We start from the raw sequence: 27,950 nt of genomic DNA on the forward strand, positions 1-27,950 counted from the left end.
TTCACAGAGGCCCAGTTATGAAGGCTTTACTTGAACTCCACAACTCAGTGTATCCCTCAAATCTAAAGCCAGTGCCAAACCTAAGAAAATGCATGTCTAGTGTAAATAAGGCAGAGGCCGCACCTCTCCAGTTTTCCCCTCATAGCGGTGGAGAGAACTCCATCAGTGGAGAGAGCATGGTGAGCCTGTGGTTCACCCACAGTAAAGGCAGTGGGGGGAAAAGGGGGGTGCGGAGTAGTATGTAGCTGTTTGTACAGGCCTCTATATCATATATCGTACACATCATCTATACTATTTGCTGAAAATGCTTTTGAAACATCTGTATTTTCAGTTTTTCGCAGGTTTAGTTAAACTTCAAATACATTTGAATGTTCTACACCAAACCAAAATGCAACAGTGCCAGTTGCGTGTTGCCGTGACAGTGTTGTATTGTCATACAAGCTGTCCACCATTTACATATCAATGGTGTGTCAGTAGGAGGGGATTCGGGCTAAGCAGGGCAACAACAGTGTAAAGAACAGGGAACTTTCACATTCAGCAGTGTGCAAATCCAAAATTCAAGAGTTTCTTACCAGCCAACCTTTTTTTTCCTGAAAAATAATAAACAGAAGTTCACTACCTGTCCAATCATTTCATGTAAAAACTTTACAGCATCAGCCAAAACATTGACCACATTTGGCTGGTAAGTGCAATATCCCACCCAGATAGTGTACTCAGTTGGTTAGGATGTGGTGTGATTTGGCTACAGCAGAAAGCTGGTCAGGTGAAGGCTCTGTGTCCAACCTGTACACTGACAGACAGCCGAGGAGTTCCAGTCTTCCCACGGTGGCTGTCCTGTTTACTGCAAACAGCAGGCTGAGAAGACAGAAATGTGTCAGGCTCCACTTTTTCAAGATTACAACACATTTCCTACAACATTTGAAATAATTATTCTCTAAGGGTTCGGTAAACACATCTGGCATCCAAAAAGATGAAGAATATTTTCCAGAGTTGCTTAGGAAACTTTTATGTTATTCATTTCGACTGATTAAAGGAAAACAGTGTGTTAGACTAAACATCTTCAACATTTTTATAAAAACAACTCTTTATAAACATTTAAAGTTTATTTATAAATTAATTATCTAACTTAATGCGCGTTTGTGTTACTACCTATGAGCTTAAATGTGATGTCTTTCTCCTTCTCCTGCTGTGTACAGAAGTGCACATCAGCAGCCCAGGTGTTCTGTCTGTGCCACTGCATAATTAGCAATCACCGTTACACTACGTAGATATCACTTCATCAATCAGTTTTCTGAATCTAAATTCAATTGTGAAACTTTAATGAAAGTACAGGCAGATTAAAGACCAGCTAATGTCCGAATTGACTGCATCAGATATTCAAGTCCTCACATGCGTCTCTGTTAGGTAATACTTAGGAGAGTCCAGGGCTGCAGTGCATGTGTGAAAAGTGCTTTAGTGTGTCGTCTCCTGTCCACTCTCCAGCATAGACAGACTGGCATCCCACCAAATAGTATATGTAGTTTGCAGTATATGTATACTCTTCTTGTGATTTTAATACTGATGTTATAGCAGTGACAGAAACTAATAATCATCTGCATTTAGAATAAAATGTACTCTATGCTTATTAGGCCTGCATCAGAATTCTGGCATGATCCCCATGTTTCAGATTTTTCCATGAAAATCCAATTGCTTATACTTGTTTGTGTATTTTTTTTTTCTTGCTGACATTTTCTGCATCAGGGTAACAAAAGAAGCTTTGAATTATTTTCTATAACAATCTTCTTCTGAGGTGTTACAGCTCTAAGCCAACTCATCTTTGAACAAAGCCAGTACAAACAGCCACTGACACTGATAAAATATAATTAATTTTGTAAACACACTAAATCGTGACCTTGGAGGAGATGCGAGTCCTCTTTTATTGTTTGTTGCTGCATGAGCCAAACAGAACATGTCCAGTCCTTTTCCATAAATAAACCTTTATGTAAATGGAGTTATCAGATATTCATCTGCCAAGACCTTCATTTCTATCCCCTGCTGGGCTACACTGATCATGCATATGATGCCAGTTTAAATATTCAGGGCTCCAGGCTTGTAAGGGAAAGGTGCTGTACATGGACTACCAAGACAGTCTGACATGTGATTTTTTAGAGGAGTTTAGAGATCTCAGTTCTCAGCAAAAGTTGGTTATGCTTATGTTGGTGTAGTCTAAGGTCACCAGACAGACTTGGGCGTAGCTGCGACCCTCTCTACTACAGCTACTGTTGGATTAGTGCCAGCCAGGCTGACTGTGGTGTGGTTTTATTAAAATAACACCAGCAGAATAAGAAGCCACATTCTTCATGAAACTTAAACGGCCTCTACAGTCATCAGTTGCCTTCCCCCGTTCCTGTCTTTTTTTCTTTTTTAAATTCATAACTCCCCAGGAATCCCTAGCGGAGAACAGGATATTGTCCCGACTTTAAGTATTTACTATCCATCTAGGAGCAGAGCTTAGAAAATATGAGGAATTAGGTTTTGTCTACAAAGGTTACCACTACAGAAATTTGCAGATATTAAAACTTAACTTTGTGGAGACGTTTGACATGTAGCGACACAAAAGGAACAAAAAGCAACCCTTAAATAGAAGTTTCGAGTTTAGATTTTTTAAAGTTATTATTTTTTTCTTTGAATATGTCTCACTTTCACAATATAGGCTATACGGGAGGACAGGGCTGCATGGAAATAAAATGAAAGAGTCAGGGAGCCCAGCAGGGCGGCCAGAGCAGCAACAGAATGGCTCATATTTTACTAGTGGAAAAAACTTCAGTGAAAGGACATTTCATTGCAACTTGAGATGTGTGTTCCTCACCTACAGCAACTTCCACCACATCCCCTCACTAACACTACATATACTGTAGCTACTTATCAGAATGGCTGCAAGGTAAAATCAAAAAAGTAAAAACACATTTAAGGGCAAAGTAATGATTACACAACACAACAGGGAGACTCACAACTTCTGACGGATTCTGCGAGAGATTCTCGATCCAGAGAAACGTCCCTTTGAGTCTCCTGCATCTGAAAAATTAACAAAACATGTATCTTAAGATCCTTGCCTCTGTTTTTTTTGTAAATCAAATGTTTTCTCATACAGTCTGGGGTCTTTCTTCTCCTTCACTTGAATGTACGCTGAAGGAGTGCATGCTTACCTTAATATGCTTTTTGAGGTATTCAGCTCTGCTCATGAGGCTTTTAATCTGATGAGATACAAAATTCCAATAAATTTGGTAACAGATACACAGTTACAACACAGGCACAGTGGCTTTCATTTTAAACATGTTTTCTACTCAGGATTTTAACTGTGCCTGCAGCATGAATCCAGAAGCAAGGCTGACTAGTTAAAATATAATCCATCCCATAGTAGATGAGATAACAGATTGTACAGATATTCATAGTTCCTAGACTTCAGTGATCCCCCTTTTCTCTGGTTTTTAATAAAAAGTCTTCTTTGTTATCAAAAGGCTGTAAAACAAAACACATTAGTACAACCCTCAGCTGTAGTTTGTGGTTACATAACACTAGTAATTCTCAGACAGCTTCCAGTATGACCATATAGTCTAATTTTTTACATTTTATTGTGACTTAATTGCCTTTAAGTGAAGTATACAGATGGTTAATTGTTTTTTGTTGTGTATTATGTATTTTATTTATTATTTACTCTACACTGTGCTGATTTTGTGCATAAAACAAACAAACAAACAATAAATTCTGGATGCATGTTGGCAAAACCTGAATTAAATCAGATCAAACCAATCATCTCTGCAACTTAGTATTTCTATTTTTTGAAAAGATTTCATATGGCACACACGTGCAAGCGGTAACTGCTGTCATCACAAGGCTCGAGGATGCTCTTTACTGTGGTAATCAGTCCTTTGGTGATCATGAAGGTTTTTGGCTGCACCTAATACCTAGTTGTACCCCCACTTTGTCACAATTTAAAGCCAGCTCTCTCAGGTCTTACTGAAGTAACATCTGAGGATCGTAATGACGGGAGACCTAAATTGATGACGTCCATAATGTCCCTTTAAAACACCAATCTTTGGAGCCAAATAATCATTCTGACCACAGGTTTTTAGTATCCGGCTCTGACCCCAACCTTATGTAGCCACAAAACTTTAATCACAATCCCTTTAATCACCAACTACAATAAATGTGGAACAAATCTACACGGGTAAGCAAAGTATATGGGGCATGCTGATAACTTGCAGAAATTTTATTACCAACAAAGGCTACAAGACAAAGAGATCCCATGTATGCTCAGCCATAATGACACTATGTCAACATACACTAGCTAGATCCAAGCTATGACTCACTACTGAGAAGCCAGAATATTGAATTACAGCTTTGAGAGACCAAAGTGTGCTCAACAGTAGATATGAACGCACATGGAGGCCAGCCATGGCAGCATGTGTTGGCTTTTTTAGGTTCTCACATACACACATGCTTTCAATCTAATACCCCAAACTCGCCTCCCTAATGCTGCATTAGATTATTACAGCCGCAGCTGAATTTACTTAAGACAAGCACCCATAAAACTTCAAATAGGGAGGTCTACACGGCTCATTCAATCCCCCCCCCCCCCCCCCCCTTTTTTTTTTGGCTTTGTTGTTGAAATATGGCTGTCTGTTGTTGGATCAGTTTCTGGATTAACAATCTTCACAAAAACAAAAGACTCCGGAGCTTTACCAACAGACATACACAACACCTCATCAATGCAAGAATCCAGGATCCTAATTCCTCAAAGTTACAGTAAGCAATCTTACAGGATTGCAGAATTTAGGGTTTTATTCAGCTTCGTTGAGGATGTTGGAAAAACATGGCTATTATTCCCCCAGGTTCTCGCAAGTGTAAGAAGATTAGAAATAAATAAATGGATGCTGACCTTCTTGACATTTTAGATTCATCACATCCCCACATTTTTAAAAACATTTCATTTTTAGCTGACTGACTTTAAAGTTGACATTACTCTTTTGCAACAGAGGCTTTCCAGCCTCTACAGTAACTGAAGTGGATTAGAAAAAACAATAGTCTATGAATGAGACATCTAGCTAAATTTTAGCAAAGTTTTTAAATTGTAAAACCAAAAAAAAGCACCATAAAGCTTTATGTAACTGATAATTTGTCAGTATGTGTACCTCTGCAAGAGTGGTCACGTGACACACTGGTAATACAAGATATCCAATTATCTACGTGGACAGTGATCTATGGGTATGTTACAGGAACTATAGATGATGAATTATATTATTTGTTCTTTACCAAAAAACAAAACAAAAACAAAATCGTATTTGATGAGTGGAAAAAATGCTTGCAGGTTATGTGATGGAGTGTGTATTGTGGAAGGTGATCAGCTGAGGGCTCAGTGGAGGTAGGAGATTGTCGTTCCTACTGTGAGCACTGAACCAGAATCCCTTCCTCACACACTCACCTCGCTGTGGAGCAGCTCCCTCCTGCGGCCCTGGGGCTCGGCTGGCTCACCAAGAGGAGAAAAAAAAAGACATAAGAATAATGAGGAAAATAATGAGGAGATGAAGGGAGGAGAGAAGTCCAATACCTAATTACTTAGTTTGTTCTGGGAGAGGTCAACTACAAGACTGGATTTCACTAGTGAGGTTCAAGATGGGATGGTTTCTAATGTAGGCCAGTGTTTTCACCAACTACCATCCAAAAGAGAAGACTCACAGAAAATGGAGAGAGATGAGCAGTAAAAAGAGGAGTCTGTGGTAGTTAGGCATGATGAAAAGCTGTGTGGCAAAGAGCTCCTAGACAGTCAAAGAACCAATCTTTTCCCCCGACTATACTCCTCATGGTATCCTCTGCCACAACAAGGCTCCCTGACACTGGAGAGAGAAGGTGGTTGAGACTGCATTCACCAACCAACTAAACCAGTATAGCATAACAAATCTAAAAAAAAAAAGAAAAAAAAAAAAGCTATCAGCGTTATTCTACACGTGTAAAAATTTTCTTCAGACAGCTTTAGAAACTAATATCCATTTCAAGTGAAAAAGTAACAGTATTTTTTAATTGACCAGATTTGTTTCAAAAGCAGTATCTGAATGCTTAGAGCTCTTGTCTATTAGAAAGATAATAGTTTTTGTTTGTTTCCAGTGTGTAAACACAAATAAGTGAAGTGTTCTGTCTGAATGGGAAGCAGATGGCAAGGCTTTCATACCACACACAGGGTGCTGGCACGGGTCTCATCCCAGCTCAAAGCCACATCTGGATCACTCTATTCCACCTCTTCCATTGGGCTGATCTTCCAGATGAGCTCATGAACCCAGCCTAATGGACGCCAGGCCACAGACAGAGTCACTGGAGTCTCTTCTGTTACTCTGTCTGTCATACTAAGTGTCCCCATCTCTCTCCAAGTCTGTGGTTTCATAGTCTCTTGTCTTTCACCCTTTCAGATTACCTTTCACTCTCCCCCGGTCACCCTTTCTTTGCATCCACCTCTCTAAAAGACCCTTTGTCATGTTTAGTATCTTTTCTTATTCTAGTTAAATTACTCTTTATTCACTCTCCAACGTCTTTCCCTTGAGGATCATTTTTCCTTAGCTATTTCTTGACCTAGCTATAGCCTCAACTCTAACTGAATTTCCTGAACTCTGAGTCCTAGCCTACTCATTATTACCCCACTTTACATAACTCTAAGTGCCAAGCTGCCTTTTAAAATTATTTTTCTTCAAAATCTTTCTTATTTTTCTCTCTCTAGTACCAAATATTTGCAAACACACGAACAAAGCTGCTACAGTCTCAGTGTGCAGAGAAAGTACCAGATAGAGGACTACAAGATGGTTTCATTGTCTTTGGTGACACTTCAGCATTCCCTATGCTTTAGCACTTTAGCTTACCTTAAGAACCGGTGAAGTGGCTCAGCAACCAACATCTATAAAAATCTGAATAACTGATGTTATAACGAAAGAAATGTATTTGTCTACCTGCTAGTCCCAACAGTAGTTCTCCTAAACACTGCTGGTACATATCCAGTGCCTCAAGTTCATCTGATCCACTCTCCTCCTATACAGGAAAGTTAGGCAGAAATTATTTAAGCCAGTATATCAAGTAACTAAAAACTAACTAGCACCACTACTACTACTACACAATTTATTCCCTTCTTGTTGGCTGCTGAAACAACAGACACAAAACTGAAAAAACAAACAAACATTTGTTTGGTTCACAAATGAGCTTAAAAGATGTGGTTTGGATATCAATCTAAGAGAAGAGTTTGGTTTTTTACTCTTCCACTTAGGTCTTATTCTCCATTATATTGCCTTTACTTCACTTTGCCTTTATGTGTAACTACAGTGATGTCATCATCCCGCAATAAACCCATCTAACCTTAGCAATGGCAGTAGAGGCCATCTCCAAAGCAGCTAGCAGACGTGGCTGATCTTTAGACATTTCTGCAAATGAAGAAAAACAGAAAACTACTTTGCATTGCTGTTGAATTTAGATGGACACACAGCAGAACTCATTCTACTGAAACATATGCAGAACTTTGAAATTAGCATGAAATATTGATGCATCTTATGACAAACTGTATTGTGGACACAGTGGTTTAGTTATATATTTGAGTAATTGTTTGAGCTTCAGACTGAAGAAGCTTCTCGATGAGAGGTAAAACGTCTTCAAGAAACCTAAATAAGTCCAGACACTTTTCTTTCCAAGCTCTTTAGACTACGATGACCTGGATGACTGAAAACCTTCACAGACATTTCACCTCCAGGACAAAGAGAAATGAACATTTTTTTCCTTCTAATACTGATTAAAGTTTTACATGTTTCATCTTTGCATGTTTGCTATTCTACAAAAACCCATTTTGAAGTAAACATCCAATTATTTGATCTAAGTTAAAAGAAAAATGATACACAGTGTGTGGCTAAACAAGGCTCAAGTTTGATTCATAGTGCAGCACTAAGTGAACCTGGACTTCACAGACATGTTGCTTGAATGAAGGCTGCAAAGACTGGTGTGTGGCCTTGGTAATAATGTGTGGTGTAAACATAGGATATTGATTAACAAGCACAGTGCTTATGTAAAACAAAATACAGCAGGCTACATCCAGCTTGGGAGCCATGTGGTGCCTCAGCCTCTGCCCGGAGATGTATGTTTTTTATTTTTATTTTTTGTTTCTTTACCTCGGAGGATGTCCCTGGAAGTCCGCGCCTGCTCGAAGCTCAGCCTGTTGTCCGAAGCTACCAGGGCTTTCAGCTCCTCAGCTCTGGACACATACTGCCTGACCTGTGGAAAGGCCGCTTACATTGACTTAACTTAATTACATCAACCACAACATATGGTTCTCATGCTCTCTATACACACATATGGTTTTCATAAAGAAGAATTCATTACAAGTGAGAGCCACTGGATTATAGGGAAAAAAGCAACTGAAAATAGAGGGCAATCCACATGTGAATGTGAGGACTGTTTTCAGGCCTACCTTTTGCCTGAGGGCCTCTTTACGTTGACAATTTGTTTCATCTAGGGAGGGCAAAGAAAAGAGATGTGTTGGTTTTTCATTTATTGAGTTTCCTTTGCCAGTTTATTGTGCTGGAACAAAGACAGTGCATCATAGTGGGCCTTAAGTCATAGACAGGATATTATGGTGGTTGTTGCTCTTACAATAAATAGCAGGGACAAAGTGCTCAAGAGCACTGCAGTAAAGCGAGAGTGCTGCAGACCTCTCCCCCTCCTGGTCCTTCTGAACGGCCTGTAGGACCAGCTTTTTCTGGAAAGAAGAAACAGAAAGTGGTATTACTGATTGGAAACGGATACAAACGTCTATTCATTAACACCACACAGCGAAAGTATGTTTACAGACCTACAAACGCATGTATAAAAGTCAGTCACATACAAAATATTTCTTGAAAATCTGGAATAATCCTAGTCTCTTACCGCTTTCACTATACTTTCTGCAGTTGGCATGTGCTCCATATCCACAAAAGGGTGGGTAAAGAACTCTGCAAAGGTAATCCGGGCATCTGGATTTCTCTCCAGCAGCCGCAACAGAAGGTCTCTGCAGTCCTTGGATACCCTGGCCCCGGGAGGGAGCTGATACAAAACACAACCTTATTGCATTGCATCCAATCGGCATGGTGATACAAGGAAAAAGGACAGCACATTGTTACCACAGACCCTCTGGTCTCACGTTGCTACTTTCTGTCAAAAGATGACCTTTAAACTCTCTGTGTGAATCCCTGGATAATGGGCCATGTGCTAATGCAATCAATTAAGTCTAAGACTAATGTCTGATTCAAGAATCCTAGTGTTTTGAAAGTCCTCCAACATTAAAGTGCACGGATCGCGGATGCCCCAGTAGCCCATCACGTACAAAGGCTGGACAGAGGGTTTCATTACTGTCATGGGACCTTTGCTGCACGTCATTCCGCCCCTCTTTCCCCTTTTCTTGTCTCCATTAAAGAAAGGGTAAAACAAGCACATGTTTTCTTGATAATTCTTCCAATCTTACGCCTAATGTGGTTTGCGCATGTGGCAAAAAATAGGACAAAGACACAAATAGAGTTATTAGTTACTAAGCCATTTAATTAATTATCTCTCTCTGTCTCTTTTTTAAGAGATCACAAGCCCTTGTTTTCTGTATGTAAACACAGTTTTCAGTCCCAGACTGCCCTCTTAAATCAGTATTTGTCAAACTCTGGAGTAGACCACAGAATCACTGCAGGAGAGGACAAATGAGAAGAGTAAAAGTATGGAATGAAGCTAAGAGAGGATAACATTTATTTAGGGAATAAACAAACAGCTTATGCTGCTGTCTTGATGTTTATTTCACTCAAATTCATCTAGTATCTTTTATTATTTCTCATCATTTAAAAGTTCATGTTCTTCAGCTTCCTAGAAGAGACATTTCAGATTGTCTTGAATGTTGTAGGTGATTTAAGAGGACCAGTCATGTTTCAGTAGAGCTTCAATTGCTGGTTCCTCTTGAGTGGAATAGTTTGCCATCTAGTGTTTAAATCCAGTACATGGGAGAAAAATACTTGCAACTGTTGTGTTTTCTACACAGGCCACCTACAGCATATTTCAGATTTACTGTTAGGAAATTATTACTATGCTATCTAATTTGAAGAAGATGTAATGATACATATCAATCTGGAAAACCTGATCAACCCCAATATACTATGGAGATACTGTACAAATGTAACAAAATGAAATGCTTAAATTTGTGCCTTTGCATACTGACGAGCAATTTTTATAAACATAAGAAACATAACTATAGCATTCAGCAGGATTTCTACATCCATAGTTGGAATAGTCATTGTCATTTGCACATTTGCTCATAACCAGTGCAATTCAAGTTTTTCTAACACATTCACCAGATTGCTCATAACTTACTTCAATAGGTTGGTTGCTCCTGATCTTCTCCTCTAATTCAGCATATGACTTTGATGCAAATGGTGCTCTGCCAAACAATGCCTCTGTGTGCACAAAAACAATGGGCAGTAGATTATTACAAAAGAATAATTATGCAATAATTACTGAGTACTTCATAATAAAAAAAATAAAGAAAGTGATTCAACTGAGCAATCTTAATAAACTCTTGCACACAGATACACAGATAGACAGACAGATAGACAGATAGATATTAAAACAATCAACAACTTGAATGTTGGATTTTATTGAAAAATTCTGTGCAAATGAAAAATTAAATTAATTCTACTTAGCTTTTCTAAAAAGCACATAATATAAAATATTCTTTTCATTTTGCACTGTACAGTGTCACACCGATAGCACACGTTACTGCTGTGTGCTATTACAATATTATTGCACAATTACTGCACTAAAAACCCATAAAGGGCTCTTCACCACTCTGTCACTTGATGATTAATAGTTCAATTCTACTTTTAGCCTACTGAGTGAGCTCTTTCAAGCCTGCAGGGTCAGTCAGCTGATTAGCCTTTTATTGCTGGAAAAGGAGTGGTGTCAAGATATTATAAATTACTGTCAGAAGTGAGACACACAACATGGCACAGGACAGATTACACCAGATTCTGTGTACCCAGAACCACATTAGTTGCCAAGATGTCTAACACAAATGCATTACAAGTGACAAATGAAGCAAAGTATTCTTCATGTTGATGGCATTTCACATTCACAAGAGATAAAATATGTGAACACGCAGTACTTGCCATAGAGAATAACTCCTACAGACCACAGATCCACCCTGGAGTCATACTGCCGACAGCACACCATCTCAGGAGCCATGTAGAGAGGAGAACCTCTCAGGACACTCTGCTCGTCCCATGGGGACATGTATTGTGCAAAACCAAAATCTGTGGGCAAATTAGGAAGTAAATTACATCTGAAACTATCTGTTTATTCTCTACCAGTTGGCATGTTTACAGTAAAACATTAGCTTCCCGTGCTTGTTGTTTAGTGAGTGCATGTGATCACCTGCTAGTTTCAGGATAGAGCCGCTGAGCAGAATATTCTGGGGTTTCAAATCCAGGTGTGAGATATTTCGCTCATGAAGAAACTGGAGGGCACAAGCTGTTTTTGTGGACAGATGTAATAGCTCAGGATAGAATATGAATGCAATTTTATTCCACAAACAAGTATGCACAGCTGAAAAAGTTTTCGAATTGGATTTAATTTCCAGACTTCCTAAAACGGGTATGTAAAAACCTGCTTCATGCTGATTGCTTTCAAACAAGTCTCTCATCAAAAACATTCACATAAAACTTCAGCAATATTGTTTGAAATGGGAATCACCCACCAATCTGCTGCAGGAAGCGCCGAGTCACACTCTCAGGTAAAATCCTGCGACTGCGAATGAAGCAGGAGAGATCGCCACCAGAACACCATTCAAGAATCAAGTAAATATTTTCAGCATCCCACTGATGAAAAAGAAAAGTTCAGACACTGAGGGACAGAGTCGAAGCAAGAGTATTAGTTTTATTTCACATTTATTTCGTTAATATCTTTCTTAATGTTTTAAAAACATAAATATCAGCTAAAAAAGAAGAAAACAGGAAGAAAACATATAAACAAGAGAGAAATTATATAAAAAATTTATATAGAAAATTATATAGAAAGTGATATCCAAACAATTAATGTAGAAAAAGGTGCAAATATAGTAAACACAATATTGTAAATAACAAAATGTTTTAAAACAATTTATTATTTAATCTGGGAAAAGTTTATATAATAATATGGGTCTAGTGCCTTTCTGTTCCTTTTTCCTATTTTATTGATTTTTTTAAGTACCACAAATATTATTTACAGTATTTTTTTATTTTTATTTTGGGAGATTGCTGCAACTGGTCCAGGGTGTATCCTGCTTCTCACCCTACAACAGCTGGGAGAAGCTCCCGCCCTTATATTCCTGAACTAGATGAACAGTTATTAAAAAGCCAGACAGATAATATGGGACACAAAACTCTGCTCATCAAAAAAAAAACCTTGCATAAGTACCAGCTATACTAAAACACATGTATGAGCTAACCTGGAAGTCTTTCAGCTGCACTATATGAGGATGGCGCACAGTCTTTAGGATTTCAATCTCTGTGAGCAGATTTTCTGTGGAAGCCTTGTTAAGAGTCTTCTTTCCAACTACTTTAACTGCAACCACCTCTCGACTGTTCCCCTGCAAAACAAACAAACAAACAAACAAAAAAAGGTTTTAACAGGACTGCATAGTCATTTGAGAAATCAAGTACGCTCCATGACTCAAAAGTCCACAGAACCAACTTCAGCAGCAATGACTTGTGACCGTTTTCTGCATGACTACAGTTTCTCACAACATTATGGAAGAATTTTGGCCCACTCTCCTTTACAGTGTAGTTTTAGTTAACTGAAGATTGTAGAAATTAATTTATATTCAGCTCTCTTAAGGTCTTGCCACGCTTTTAAATCGGGTTGAGCTCTGGACATTAACTGGACCATTCCAAAATCTTGCTTCTTTTCTTTTTCAACCATTCGTGACCAAATTAAGACAATGCTTTAACTATCAGTCAAATAGCCTCGCATTTTACTCTACAATATTGGTGCCGAGATCCTGTGGCTGAAAAACAAGCCCAAATTACCACTCCACTAATGTTGTTGACAGTTGGCAGGTGTTTGTGTTGATATGCTGTGTTTTTTGCTAAGTAGGGGCTGTACATTATAGCCAAACATCTCCACTATGGCTTTGTCTGTCCAAAGGACATTGTTTCAGAAGTCTTTTGATTTGTTATGTGCCATGTTGATTTGAGAGATAAGAACTTTTCTCCTGATAACCCCTCTTAGCAAGCCATATTATTCCGCCTTTTTCTAACTTTACCATCATGAACTTGAACATTTAACATGCTAGCTGAGGCTTTTGGAGTTAGGCTAGGCCTCTGTTAGGCTAGGACTCGGAGTTCAGGAAATTCAGTTAGAGTTGAGGTGACCACTTCTAAAAAACCTCAGCTTTTTTAGAAGTTGTCACACTTGCAGATGATCAATTAATCAAATGCGCAGGGTTGCATGGACACCTGTCTAAACTTTCTTTTTGACATTATTATGCATAGTGCATAACATACTCTGTGTGAGCCTTAAATGCAGAAAGAATTAGGAATGTAAAATGTGTGGTATATAATCAAAATGACTAATAATACCCACATTTACATATCACAGATTAACTCACCTTCCTGTAGGCTTTGTAGACTGTAGCATATGTACCACTGCCCAGCCGCTCTGTGAGAATAAAGTCTGACAGTTTTGGAGGAGCAAAGCTGGAAGTTGATGCCATGTTGCCACCAGCATGAGATTCTCCCACACAGATCTAAGCTGGAATTTAAGATCGATATGCTGCCTGTTAATACCAAATACCTAATTTTAACCAGCACGAAGAGAAGGAAGGGAAAGTCGTCAGTCTGACCACAGCCATATCGCTTCAAAACTATTGCAATAAAGCGTATTTCAAATATTCTATCAAATACATGTTTATAGTATAAACATTTTATTGAGTTGGCGTCACTTATTCTTCTCTATCCAGGCAGGCAAATCAATAGTTTGGTGAAGACTATAGCTTCAGTTTACTTTCGGTTGTTGTATCCTGAATTCATGCCGAATTTCAGACAGGCTAATGAATGCTCGTCTAGCAAGTATTTATCATCCTAATACACAAAAGAACCGTAAACAGTTTTTTTTCTTTAAAAGTGCACACATTCCTGTTTACCCTGTTAGCTTCAGAAGTTCTAGCAAGCTAACTTAGCACTTTTACATTATGCTAGTATGTACACAGCCACTAGATGTACTCGAAGTAAACCAATGCCCGGATTAAACACAGAGTATATACAGGTTTCCTGGTTCACACAAAAATAACAAATGGACCAGGAAATATCTGTCACGAACCTGTAGGCCAGCCGCAGCATATGAATGAGGAAAGTACTGTTTACATCCCTGCTGTTAGACTGTCTCATGCTGTACAGCAGCTGACGTCAACACGTATTAAAAATATGTTACTGCCTCCTAGTGTTGATACTCCGTTACTGCAAGTCAAGGGAGCGATGGCTTTCTATGAAAAAGTCGTTTTTGATAGCGGTTTAGTATACTAGGAAATTAGAATTGTAACACCCACAAAAATATTACTCACTTCTCGAGGAGATCAGTTAAAAGATCTGCTTAAAACTGAATAAATCCTTTTTTTTAACCTAGTATTAATGTAAAACATGTAAAACTCTATATCAAATCTAATTTGGTTAGAGATAGATCATTTTTTTGGTTTGTCCTTTTACCACAATTTGGAGTCGAGGCTTTTATTTTCTATAAAAGCTCAGCGGAAGTCAGCTGTCATTGGTGGTCATTTAAAGATGGCGGAGTGCTTGGCTGCACGTTTGGCCGCCCAGGAGGAGCAAATTTTGCTCCTCACCAGGGAAATATCCACGCTCCGGGATGGACTGGGTCAAGGTCTAGACGCCGCCGGTCTCGCGGTGGTCTCTCCGGAGCTGGAGAACCTGCGGACGGAGAATGAGAAGCTCAGGTATCGGCTGCTGCACCTCCGGCGGGGTCTTCAGGCGGAGTTGGAGCTGGAGGAGGCGCGGGGCAAGAGGCAACAAGGAGCCAAGTGTGACAAAGCTCCGCAGAAAAATACCACCAAACCTCAGCAGACAAACAACCGAGCTGACAATAACAAGGTAATTATACAGACCGGTGTAGTTTAAATCGTTTTTTTTTTGTAATATGAGTAAGCTGTGAGCCGTAGTAGTCCTGTGTCGTTATGAGTAGCGGGCCTCTGTCCCGTGAAATGGCAAGCTATGCTACCCCATTTCCAGAAATAGCAACCCTAGTCAAGCCCATGTGTTTGCACTCTTTAAGCGGTGAATAGGCTGATAATGTGGCTTGGCAGAAATCGTGATAAGAGGACATTGCAGGTTTGAAGAAGCACACTCTTTTCTGATTAACAGGTGGCAACTGTGAGTACAAAAACAGGTGATGGGAACAAGAAAGGGAAGAAACACGACAAGGTGCAAGGAGATGGAGGCATGAAAGAGGTGCTGATCACAGGACCTGCAAGTTATCCTGTTCATCCAAACGCTGATACCAAAGTGTGGACAATTTCTTGACTTCGATTGTTTTTATTTTATTTTTTATCTGCTTCAGCTGAGTCCCTGGCCTGAATACATTGCAGAGCGTCTCAGTCTTTATGAGGAACTAAAGAGAGAGAGCGATGCCCTGCAGTCAAAAAAAGCTGCAGACCGTAAGCCCATTACAGTGGAGCTCCCAGATGGGAGAAAGGTGGAGGGCAAAGCTTGGGTCACTACTCCATATCAGCTGGCCTGTAATATCAGGTTAGTACCACTGATTTCATCACTAATAATCAGCTAATAATTGTGTTACTTAATGTGGGTATTTACTAATAATAACAACAGAGAATGTTGCCTCTGTGTTCTTTATGCTTTTTTTCTGCAAATATTCTTAATTCTCATGCTTTATCATAATGAGAGAAACCGCTGACACAGATTTGCATTTGTCTTTCAGTCAGGGTCTTGCTGACAATGCTGTGATTTCTCGGGTAAATGGGGAACTGTGGGATCTGGACAGGCCTCTTGAGCAGGACTGCTCACTTGAGATCTTGCGCTTTGACAATGAGGACGCTCAGGCTGTGAGTACTCTTAAACCTTTAAAGTTGTCAATAATTATTTAATATTGTTTGCAAATACAGAATTTGGCGGGACACAACATAAATGCACTGCAAATCAGTTTCTGAGATCATTCAATGAATTTTATTCTTAAATATTTTCAATATTGTACAAAACAAACTTATGAGGGCATCCATAAACATACACTGAGTTACTGTAACTACTTTTTTTTTTTTCTCACAAGAATGTTAATGTTATTTAATCCCTAGGTGTATTGGCATTCCAGTGCTCACATCCTGGGGGAGGCAATGGAGCGCTTTTATGGGGGTTGTTTATGTTATGGACCTCCCATAGAAAACGGTTTCTACTACGACATGTTCCTGGATGGACAAAAGTGAGCAAGTATTGCCATTAATAGCTCAATATTTCCATACATTTTTTTTTTTTTTTTTTTTTTTTTGTATTCGAGTTTGAATGTTCTGGTATGGCATTTTGGCATTAATCATGCCAATAATCATCATTATTCATGTGTATGCATTTGAGATTTTTATTATAGACTGGTGGTCCACAGCATCCTCATGTCAGACTTGACTAACCTTGAGTCCCTTAATATAAGGAGCTTGAAATGAAAAGCGGCTAGACTTCTTTGAGTTTCTTGAAGACGTTTCACCTCTCACCTGAGAAGCTGCTTCAGTTCTAAGACCAGTTGGTGGAGAGTTCCAGATTTTAAGCGCTATTGGGAGTTGTCCCTTAAGAGGATTGTTGGCCCAGTATTGATCATGTGCCTAATCACATGAGCCAAGGTGTGGGTCATTATTAGCAGAGGTTGCAGGTGAAACCACTGCGAGACCTTGCCTCACCCTATCATGTGACTTATTGAGATCAATTGACACAAGATGTGAGTGGGCGTCTGGGAAGGGATCTCAAAACTGGATTATAGGTTACAGACGGTTGGTGTCATAAGCCACCCCCTCTGTTCAAGGATGGTTGTTCACAGTGGACATAGATAGCTTCTTTCACTCCTCTTTTACACAATCTGTCTTTGTCCAAAATGAAAACATTGGCATCCTCAAAGGAGTGATCTTTATCCTTCAGATGCAGATGTACAGCTGAGTCTTGTCCTGTTGAGGTGGCTCTTCTTGTTGTGCCATGGGTTTATAGAGTGGCTGTTTGGTTTCTCCAATGTAGAGGTCTGAGCACTCCTTGCTGCACTGCACAGCATATACACTATGTTGTTTAGTATGTGTTTGGGTGTTTTGTCCTTGGGATGAACCTGTTTTTGTCTGAGTGTGTGGCTGTGTCTGAAGTACACTGGGATGTTGTGCTTGGAGAAGATTCTCATGAGCTGTGTGTGTGTGTGTGTGTGTTCCTTCATTTTCCCTTCTGGCTTAGAGGAAACGTTTTCTGCCTGGTGTTGCAGGGTCCTGATTACTCAAAGTTTGTGTTCGAGAGGGGGGTTTCTGGTAAACATCAATGCTGCACTCCTCAATGTGCACATCGAGGAGTCCTTTGTATCTTCCCAGATGAACTTAATTTTCCCATCTACTGACTTGATGTGAGCTGTGATGGTTTCTACTTCTTATAATAATAATAATGGATTGGATTTATATAGCGCTTTTCAAGGCACCCAAAGCGCTTTACAATACCACTATTCATTCATTCTCACATTCATACACTGGTGGAGGCAGCTACGGTTGTAGCCACAGCTGCCCTGGGGCAGACTGACAGAAGCGAGGCTGCCATATCGCGCCATCGGCCCCTCTGGCCAACACCAGTAGGCAAGTAGGGTAAAGTGTCTTGCCCAAGGACACAACGACCAGGACAGAGAGCCCAGGGATCGAACCGGCGACCTTCCGGTTACAGATGCGATTCCCAACCCCCTGAGCCACGGTCGCCCCGGGTTTCTTGGGTTTTGATTTTGACCCACATGTCATCCAGATTACTGTGCCAGTTGGCTGTCCCTTTCCCTAGAGTCCTTTTTAATATGTTTGCTGTTTCCAGAGGTGTGTCCAGCATGGAGTTTGGGGACCTGGAATCTTTATGTAAAGCTGTGGTGAAGGAAAAACAGCCCTTTGAGAGACTTGAAGTCAGCAAGGAGACACTACTAAAAATGTTTAAGGTGAGTGAAAGAGGTAAGACTGGTGTCTTCTGCTTCTGCTTAGACTTATATATCTTACTAACCCCAACCGTTTCCATCTTCCAGTACAACAAATTTAAATGCCGCATTCTCAATGAGAAAGTCACCACCCCAACTACTACAGTCTATAGGTAAGATGTTTATTTTTAACTTGAACTGCTGTGTTTTTGAAATGTCCACTGTGTTACTGTTATTATTTTTAAAGTTTTATTTTCTTGTAATGCTAACTGTTGTAAGTCACAATTCTTTGATAGATGTGGACCCTTGATTGACCTGTGCAGAGGTCCACATGTCAGACATACAGGCAAGATCAAGGCCATGAAGATCTACAAGGTATTTCCAACTCCATATTTTTGTTCTTGGACTCTAGTAGAGATCTTTGCATGCTTCACAGTTAAAAATAAGATCTGAGATTGTCTGAGATCAACCAAGCCTTTCCCTTCAAGCCCGTTTTCATCTAATTCACAGTTTTGTAAAGAACAGAAGGTTTTAACAGCAAAATCTTTATGCCCAAGATGACTATAGCAAGAATACACCCTCTACAGCATCACACTGGTGCTGTGTTCCAGATACCTTGGAACTGGGATGTCAGAACTTGTTAGCTGATTCCAGAAAAAAGCGAGGAAAATCAAGATTTGTTTTGGTTCTTAGTAAGGTAGAGCAATGCAGCACTATGCTGCTGCACATTTGTAGATGGAACCCGATCAATGCTCTGGGTAAGTCGCAAATAAATAACAGTGACTGTATAGATTAAGTTTTACTACCCTTTATGGGCAGTCCTGCCATCTTGGCTTGATAGCTCTGGGCTGCTGAGTCTGCTCTGACTTTCTGAGTAGGAAATTGGACTTGAGAGGGCGCTTTAGAATCAAATTCCAACTGGGAATATAGAATGCACTATTTAGGTGCAAAGTAGGAAAAAAATCCTGTCTGACACCAAAGATTTGGAGGGATTACTTGTATGCAAACTGTAGGGATTTTTCAAAATGTTGTCATAGGCTTAAGCACCTAACAAACTGAGTCAAAAAGCATTTTTAATTCTGTCATCAGAACTCTTCCACCTACTGGGAGGGACGCTCTGACATGGAGACTCTGCAGAGGCTCTATGGGATATCCTTCCCAGACTCAAAGATGTTGAAGGAATGGGAACGTTTTCAGGAGGAGGCCAAGAACAGAGACCATCGCAAGATTGGAAAAGTGAGTCATTGTAGGCAGTAGTGTTTTAGCATGCCTAGTTGACTCAGGCCTAAAACCAAATCCTAAACCCAGTACTAAGTGCAATTTAATTTGTAATTATGTAATGTGATGGCAAACAGATCCACTTTCAGGTTTTTGTAGAAGTTTTTCTTCACTAGTTTGTTTCGGTGGTTCTATAGACGTGTCAAAACACTGAAACAAACCTGGACCAACACTACAAGCATTAACTGTGAACATGCACACAAGAAATGGGAAATGAAATGCATTTATTTGAGAGGTTGAAGAGGAGTTCTCTTGTTATGTAATCCAGCAAGCAGAACTCATTGCCAAACCGATTTCTCAGCTTCTCTATATTTTCAGTGCCATACAAGACTGATCGAATGTGAGGTTTCTCACTTGAAAACCAGATCGCCTGTTGCTGCTATGTACCAGCTGAGGGCACTGTGTTTCCTCACATTGGCACATTCAGAACAAGTGTGAGTGAGTCATCAGAGCGCCCCAGGTGGTTACCCAGCATGGGAGACACAGACGGCAACACCTCAATCAGCACTTATTACAACGCAGTTTCCATATTAAACACAAGCTATAAGGCTGTCAAAGCCAGTTGGAGGGAGGCGGCAAAAGTGACATGTTGTGTTTAAAGACGGTGTTCGGTGGTATTTTTCTAATTTGACCCCCCCCCCCTTTTTTTTCTTTTTTTATTTTTATAGTTCAGCATGGACCCAGTACATTTTAAATCTCTTACTACAGTCTATTCTTGTAATGCAGTAGCTGGTCTTAATGTGTTAATTTAACAAAACTCTTCAAATATGTTTTGGCACACATAGAGATGAGGGTGTGTATCTGTGTGTGTTTTTTCATAAGAAACCATTCCTTTAATCCTTTGCATGATTTGAATTTCAAATTGGTCTGTAATTGGGGTCTTTCTAGAAGTAAGTGCCAAGAAACTGAAATCTCACAGCCTCTTTTCAAAGGAAAGTGCAAAGTTTATTGTCATTAATACAATATTTATTCAATTGGATTTAACAGTGCTTACCATAGTGATTAAATTGTGTCTTAAGTCTTTTTGATAAAAGTTTATTCTGTTCTCTTGTTAGGTTGTGGGCAGTCATTCACTGACAGATAGTCTGCTGTGCATGGAGTTTATTCCTGGCTGTACCTGCAGATAATGATGATATGAAATCATTTTTATAATTGTCTGCTTCACAGGACCAAGAGCTCTTCTTCTTCCATGATCTCAGCCCAGGCAGTTGTTTCTTCATGCCACGGGGAGCTTACATCTACCACACACTGACAGAATTCATCAGGGTAGGAGATACAGCCAAATGCTTATTTTATCTCCAATATCTTTATCATTTTGAGAAAATGTTATAGGAACATTCAGATAATATTAACTGAATATCAGTATTACAAGCTCAGTAGATGTGAAGCAGTGTTTAAGGTCAATGCTTGGATCATTACTGTTTGTGTATAATTATATGCCTCAGATCCAGAGTATTCATATATACATTGTTTTCATATTACACTGTGTTGACTTTTAGGATCGTTTGTCTCAGTAAAGTTTTGGTTGGAAGGACTTTACTGAACCACAGAAACCCTTACAATCATTTTACAGTCCATGACGACTGTGCTTTGCATTTTCAGAGTAGCAATCGTGATTGCCTTCTCAATGGCTTGCAGACCACTCGCTGTGACTTTTCCAATCACAGAAGCTCAAAAATAAGTAGCGTAACTGTTAGGTCTGCACTTTGCAGGCCCCACTGGTTTAGAGACTTATTCCCATGAACAAAGCAAGACAGAGCTCGATCCATTTTAACTTGCAAGGGGAGCAGATTGGACCAGGGTCTTGGAGCTGCAAGCTCCTCACCTGGTCCCAGACAACTCCAAAGAGCCAGCCTCCCCTGCAGCCTTTTATTAACTCTGTGGTCACACAAACATCTCATTAATCATGCAACAGATAAAACACTCACATGTGAACATGTGTCATGTGTGTCTGCAAAAGAGAACATCTGATGTGTGTCTATGAGCATGTGATGTGATCGGTGATATGTGTATGTGTGTCTGTGTAGGAAACAGAAGTCAGCATTCATGCTAAAGATCTAATCGTCCTGTTAACGATCTAATCATCTTGCACAATGACAATCATATTTATCCACAATTCTCTAACAGTAACACCAAGTGAAAAGCTTTGTTCAGCTTTGTTCATCAATACCTCAGAGCTTCAGAAAACTTTGGTTGGACCCTGACAGTGCGTAATCTGAAATGTGGCCTGGTCCTTATGAAGGCCCTTTTACCTAAATATAGGTCAAACTGAATGGTACATAAACTCTTTAATTCTGAACATTTTGGGAAGATGTGTGAAATGCAAATAAAAATAGAATACAGTCTTTTGCAAGCCCGTATTGTATTCACAATATATCACTGACGACATATCCAATTGTTAAATTGAGACCTCCTTACTATTTCATGAAAAATATTTGCTCAATTTAAATTTAAGCAACAAGTGTCAAAAGGTGGGAAAACAAAGTGGTCAAAAAAAAGAGCTGGGTGAATATTTTGCAACTAGTTAACTGACAACAGTAAGAGAATCTTGGAGCAACAGAGTTCCTCAGAAGTAAACAATTTCAAAATGATTTTCTCCAACAACAAATTGCAAAGACTTTGAGTATCTAATCTGCAGCGCATAATATCAGAAGATTGAGTCTGTTAGTCTGGAGACTTTTCTGTATGCAAGGGACTGAGGCATGTTGATACCATCAAATTCAAAATGAGACAGTATTTTTTTTTTTTTTTTTTTTAAAGTGGTACGTTTTCTCAGTTTCTACATTGTACTACCATACAGATAGTTGGGTTTTGTTTAAATTTTACACAGCTTCCCAACATTTTGGAATTGGGGTTGTACATTTAGTTGAAGATAATAGCTGTATCCAGTCCTCTCTGCACATGTTGTCAAAGTAGGAAAATTAATAGTACTTTTGAAGCTGCAGATTCTCTACATTTGGAAGTTCTCAAAAGGTCTTTAAAGTTCAGTCTTCAGATTTCAGCGTAACTTCAACTGCTCAGACAAGTTCACTGACTCTACAGGAACTTGTCTCCGTGGTGTATTTGGAAAGACATGCTAACATCTTGAAGACTTTCGCAGCACACACCCCCAAACCAAGCCATGCCAAGACAAACTCATACATTGCACAGACAGGGTGTAAGATCATTATCACATCACTTATAGCTGTTAAAACTGCAGAGAAAATTATACCAGCATGCTATGCATTTCCCTTTCCAAGATCTCACCAAAACATTTAATAGTCAGAAGTTACTTTGCAGGGAACCCAGCTCATATTTATAGACAACAAGTGCTGACTTTGACTGAAGTGTCATGAGTATTTCAGTACATGCACTCATTTATTTCCAGGTTTTGAAATTCTCCATTTTCTGGTAAATAATACTAGGAAAGCTGAGTGAGCAAGCATTTTCTTTTTCAGCAACTTCCTTTTTGGTATTCACAGTTTTGCACATTGACAGAAATTCTTCCAGTTAGTGTCTTTGTACTGTTGGCTGCTAAACAGCTCAACAGCCTGTTAAATGTTTTGCTTAATGGCAACAAATGGATAAATACAGCCCACACAATGTGATTTCCATTGTTGCAGCTTAAGGTTGCATGCCAGAAGTCATGATTCAGTTGAGTACCTGTGCAGCCTAAATGGTGTGTTTAGCCAATGTGGTTTGTTGTTTTTCTAGGATGAGTACTGGAGAAGAGGCTTTCAGGAAGTAGCCTCCCCCAACATTTATAACAGCAAACTGTGGGAGACATCTGGCCACTGGCAGCACTACAGCGAAAATATGTTCTCCTTCTCCGTGGAAGATGACATATTTGCTCTGAAGCCAATGAACTGCCCCGGGCACTGGTAAATGTAGAGCTCTCAGGAAAGAAATACTGTTTTTTTTTTTTTTTTTTGTTTTCCTTCTCAATTTGTATATCAAAATCGCACACATTACTTCATACATATAAGTAATTTAATTTGGTTTTCCTGCAGTCTGATGTTCAGCCACAGGCCTCGCTCATGGCGAGAGCTTCCGCTGAGGCTGGCAGATTTTGGGGTCCTACACAGAAACGAGTTGTCAGGAACACTAACCGGGCTGACCAGAGTGCGCCGTTTCCAGCAAGATGACGCTCACATTTTCTGCACAATGGATCAGGTCACAACATCAGTAGTTTTTAACATTTCTGTGGGATGTTTTTTGCTTCTAACAAGATGTGAAAAACATCTTTTAAAAACACGTACCTGCTTATTATGAGTCATTTCCTAAATGCTGAGTCATATGTGTATATATGTTTTTTTTCAAACAGATCGAGTCAGAGATGAAGGGCTGTCTGGACTTCCTCCGCTGTGTTTACGATGTATTTGGATTCTCATTCCAGCTTCACCTCTCCACTCGCCCAGACAAGTATTTGGGTGACATTGCTGTGTGGAATCAAGCTGAGAAGGTAAACTGTGTCATGAGTCACAGTTTAAGTAGTTAATCGTGTGAAAAAGGGAAATCCAACTACTGAATTATAAATCTAAAGGGATAGCAGAGATTTAAGCAAATAAAAGCTCATGTTGACACAGAACTACTCTGGATGATAGTATCGGTCTCCTGCCATGTAATTATGCAGTAGTAGTGTCAAATCTGTGAAGTTTCATGATTGTCTGTGGGTGGTGTGTTGTCAAAAAAAGACATTACTCATTTTCTTGGCTTGATTCCTTCGAGTGTCCAGCTATAAATTGCATAAGAGCACCAATTAAAACTGAACTCTATACCCAAGTATGGACTTTACTGTAGTTCTACTTGGCGTGATTTACAGTAATTGCCTTGTATTGTTTAAAGTACATGCTAACCTCTACCTCATACTTGACAGCAATTGGAAAACAGCCTGAATGAGTTTGGAGAGCCATGGAGACTGAACCCTGGTGACGGTGCTTTTTATGGACCCAAGGTTCTGAATGAATCTTTTTATTTCATTTTTTTTAAACTCCTTCCAAACACTGGCTCAGTTTGAATCTCCTTCTGTAGTCTGGAAAGAAGTATAATTCTTTCTGTGTTATTGCAGATTGACATTAAGATCAAAGATGCTATTGGACGTTACCACCAGTGTGCAACCATTCAGCTGGACTTCCAGCTGCCCATCCGCTTCAATCTGACCTTTGTGGGGTGAGTCACCTAATAAAAATATTGACACACTGCTGAGTCTGTGTGCTTTACAGCGCCAAGGATTACGCATTAAGCCCCTCCTGGATAAGATGTCTCAGCCTGTGCTGCTCTATGCAAATCTGAACTCATTGTGCAGGTGGCAGGCTATAGACTCACAGGGAACTTCAATTAATATACACACCATGGGGAAAATTATACACGTGCTGTGCAGCAATAGACAGCAGGCAGTGCATGGATAAATGGTGTTTATAGTTGTATAGACGTCTGTGTCAGAAAAGTATTGTCTCTGGAAAGACAATGGGAAGGTATGAGAATGATTGCAGGGTTAATAATAAAAGAGTGCTTGACATTAAAACCAGTTTGAGCTGCTAAATCAGTGTGTATATAACAATACATCAAAATGTTTTTATTCAACCATATTTAACATAAGTGTTTTTATTTTTGTTTCTTTTGCTACAATTACAGAAAAGATGGGGATGACAAATCCAGACCAGTCATTATCCATCGTGCCATTTTAGGCTCAGTGGAAAGGATGATTGCCATTCTGACAGAGAACTATGCAGGGAAATGGTAATGTGTTGTTTTGGTTACTTTTGTATTCAACACCCATTATTTTTGGTACTTTCTGTCACAATAGTGGATGCTCATATTAAACAAGGTTAAAATTTTAAATGGCAGTCCTGGTGAGCCAGCAGTTCAGTCTTCAAGCATTCAGTTGTCCTGTGGTGATCCCAGGCACACATCTGGCTGTAAGACCAGAAGCCCCACCTACCTGATGTTCAAACCAGCTATTTGTGAGATTGGGCCAATCTGGAGAGAGCTGTCTAAAAAGGAGGCAAAGGAGCTAAAACTGCTTATTTCAGGCAAATGATGATCATGAAGCCCAATTTTAGTTATGCAAAGCTATTTTACTAGAGTTCAAAATAGAGATGGCAATAAGCACAATGGGCCTACTAAAACTACTAACATACAGTGCTATTATGACCCACTGCTTTGATCTTTCTTTTATTTAGAAATATGTTTTGGTCTTTATAATTATTGTAGGCATCTTGGCTTACTATAAAATTCTACCTGTATTGTCACTAACAGCTCTCCAACTATGGCATGATTTTTACCTCCTCAGATCATGATTTTAGCTCCTTTTTGTTGAGGAAACAGATCATGTCATGTTTCTATCGTTCACTATGTGAAAGTTGTAATACCCATGTTTCACCCTCCACCAGGCCTCTGTGGCTCTCTCCACGTCAGGTGATGTTAGTGCCTGTCAACCCATCCTGTGAGGATTACGCAAAGAAGGTATGACTTCCCCATTGTGGCCTTAGTCTCTGATTATTTCTTTCTTGTAATGCAGTAGTTAATGACAATAAGTATGGAAAGTTCTTGAAATGTACTGAACATTAACAAATACAATTTCTACATGTCAGGTGTGTAAGCAGTTTACAGAAGCTGGTTTTATGGCAGATGCTGATCTGGACTCCAGCTGCCTTCTAAACAAGAAAATCCGCAATGCTCAGCTGGCACAGTATAACTTCATTCTTGGTGAGGAAAAATAAAAACCCCCAAGTTAGATCATTAAGTAACAAACTGTACAAAGGTGTGGTCTATAACGGGTAAATGAGGATGCTTGTACATTTGTAGTGAGTGAAAACGATGTGTCCATAGTTTAACACGGTACAAAGTAAATTAAATTCTCCACAGTTCTTTGGATTTAGGCTATGTCAGTGTCTTCTGTCTCTTCATGTTTTCCCAAACTGAATCACTAATGTTGGTTCTGAGCCCTGTGGGGGCCAGGCCATCTGCTGCAGGACTCATTGTTCTTCTGGTCAGGAAAAGTGGTTCTTTGTCAGAATTCCTGAGGTCATAGTCTTGCTTCAGAATGAATTTGTGATGATCAGATCCTGCTTAATGGATAAGAATTCAAATAAAATGCCTGAAACTTTACTGTTCAAGTGCTAGAGACTTATGTGAGGGAGGTGCAGGGCATGTATGAGCACAGTGAGACCTTGGTGAGGTGTGCAGTAGGAGTAGGACAGATGTGTTTAAGATTGAGTGTGGGATTACATCAGGGATCAGCTCTGAGGCCCTTCTTGTTGTTATTGGTGATGGACATTTTATCAAATGAGGTCAGGCAGGAGTTTGACCTTTGTAACAGTAAAGATGCAAGGAAAGTAGAGGTAGTGAAGGGGGATGTGTTTAAATATCTGGGGTCAACTATTCAAAGCAATGGACAATACATAATACAAGTGAAGAAGAAAGTGCTGGCAGAGTTGAGGGAGTCGAGGGTCAGGGGTGATTTGTGGAAGGATATGTTTACAAGATGTTAGTGAGAGCTGCCATTTTGTGTGGTTTGGAGATGGTGGCCCAAAAAAAAAAAGATAGGAAGCTAAGCTGGAGGCAGTCGAGCCAAGATTTCAAGTGGGAGTGACCAGGATGGACAAGATTAGAAATGTGTACAACAAAGGAACAGCTCAAATTGAACGGTTTGGAAAGAAAGTTAAAGATTGAAGGTTAAGATGATTTGGACATTCTCAGAGGAGGGATAGTGGATACATTATCAAAGGGTGTTTGAATATGGAGCTAACAGGAAGGAGAAAAGAGGTGTGTCACAGAAGATTTTTGGATGTAGTGAAGGAAGAGAATAAGTGAAAATCTGTCAAAGTCATCAAAATAAACATTCTTAATTGATTGATTAGAAGCCAAACAGACCTCCAAGCTGGTTAACCACCAACAGCTGACAAATTCAGCACGCAAAGTGGGAGTGTGTGGTGAAACTTGGCCCGTGTAAAGTTGTTGTTGTCTTGTGTCTTGGCAGTGGTTGGAGAGAAGGAGAAGATGACTAACAGTGTCAATGTGCGCACAAGGGACAACAAAGTCCACGGAGAACTACCGGTGTCCGAGGTGATGGCACGCCTGACCCTGCTCAAACAGTCTCGCTGTCAAAATGCAGAAGAGGAGTTCTGATCTAGGCACAGCTTGGATTTTAATACTTCAAACATGAAACGGCAACAAGGGACACAAGATGGTTTTTGGGAAAGTGCAGACAAAATAAACTGATACTCTGTAAGTGGATGTAATGACTGGGCCTGCACAACTACTCTGCAGTGCTCTTGTGATCGTCAGTGAACGGGGGAAAACTGTAGGTAGCGTGGGTTTGAAATTATGTCAAGGTAATCTAAGTGTATCTCAAGAAAAGTTACTCAATAACTTAAGGAAACGACGTGAAGACATGAAAGTTGTGTGAATTTTACACTAATCTATTTTCACCAAGATCTGCCTGGAAATTCAGGAATAATAATAAAAAAATTCTCCAAATGTGGGTGCTTTGTTTCTTTATTTTC

General features: G+C 39.7%; 2 protein-coding genes across 2 annotated transcripts; one reads left to right on the forward strand and one right to left on the reverse strand.

Moving 5' to 3' along the window:
- Window positions 1–699: 699 nt before the first annotated feature.
- On the reverse strand, window positions 700–14,468 carry ulk3 (unc-51 like kinase 3). The gene is made up of 17 exons (XM_085421941.1): window positions 14,365–14,468; window positions 13,655–13,797; window positions 12,494–12,634; window positions 11,765–11,885; window positions 11,443–11,538; window positions 11,178–11,321; window positions 10,384–10,466; window positions 8,926–9,081; window positions 8,653–8,758; window positions 8,471–8,511; window positions 8,172–8,274; window positions 7,372–7,436; window positions 6,972–7,050; window positions 5,462–5,502; window positions 3,186–3,233; window positions 2,991–3,054; window positions 700–855 (listed from the first exon to the last, which is right to left on the reverse strand). Exons 2-17 carry the CDS (start codon window positions 13,757–13,759, stop codon window positions 839–841), a joined length of 1,410 nt encoding a protein of 469 aa, XP_085278067.1. The 5' UTR covers window positions 13,760–13,797; window positions 14,365–14,468; the 3' UTR covers window positions 700–838.
- A 345-nt stretch (window positions 14,469–14,813) lies between these two features.
- Window positions 14,814–27,924, forward strand: tars3 (threonyl-tRNA synthetase 3). Its single transcript, XM_085421841.1, has 19 exons — window positions 14,814–15,146; window positions 15,417–15,503; window positions 15,613–15,800; window positions 15,991–16,114; window positions 16,361–16,485; window positions 18,093–18,210; window positions 18,295–18,359; window positions 18,483–18,561; window positions 19,276–19,422; window positions 20,632–20,730; window positions 23,158–23,324; window positions 23,454–23,616; window positions 23,768–23,905; window positions 24,320–24,397; window positions 24,512–24,612; window positions 25,078–25,182; window positions 25,836–25,908; window positions 26,037–26,151; window positions 27,425–27,924. Exons 1-19 carry the CDS (start codon window positions 14,823–14,825, stop codon window positions 27,571–27,573), a joined length of 2,445 nt encoding a protein of 814 aa, XP_085277967.1. The 5' UTR covers window positions 14,814–14,822; the 3' UTR covers window positions 27,574–27,924.
- Window positions 27,925–27,950: the final 26 nt, after the last annotated feature.

Source organism: Rhamphochromis longiceps, linkage group LG1, assembly GCF_057381845.1.
Source record: "Rhamphochromis longiceps isolate RC_006_pf linkage group LG1, R_longiceps_female_GT1.1, whole genome shotgun sequence".
In the NCBI taxonomy this organism is placed as follows: domain Eukaryota; kingdom Metazoa; phylum Chordata; class Actinopteri; order Cichliformes; family Cichlidae; genus Rhamphochromis; species Rhamphochromis longiceps.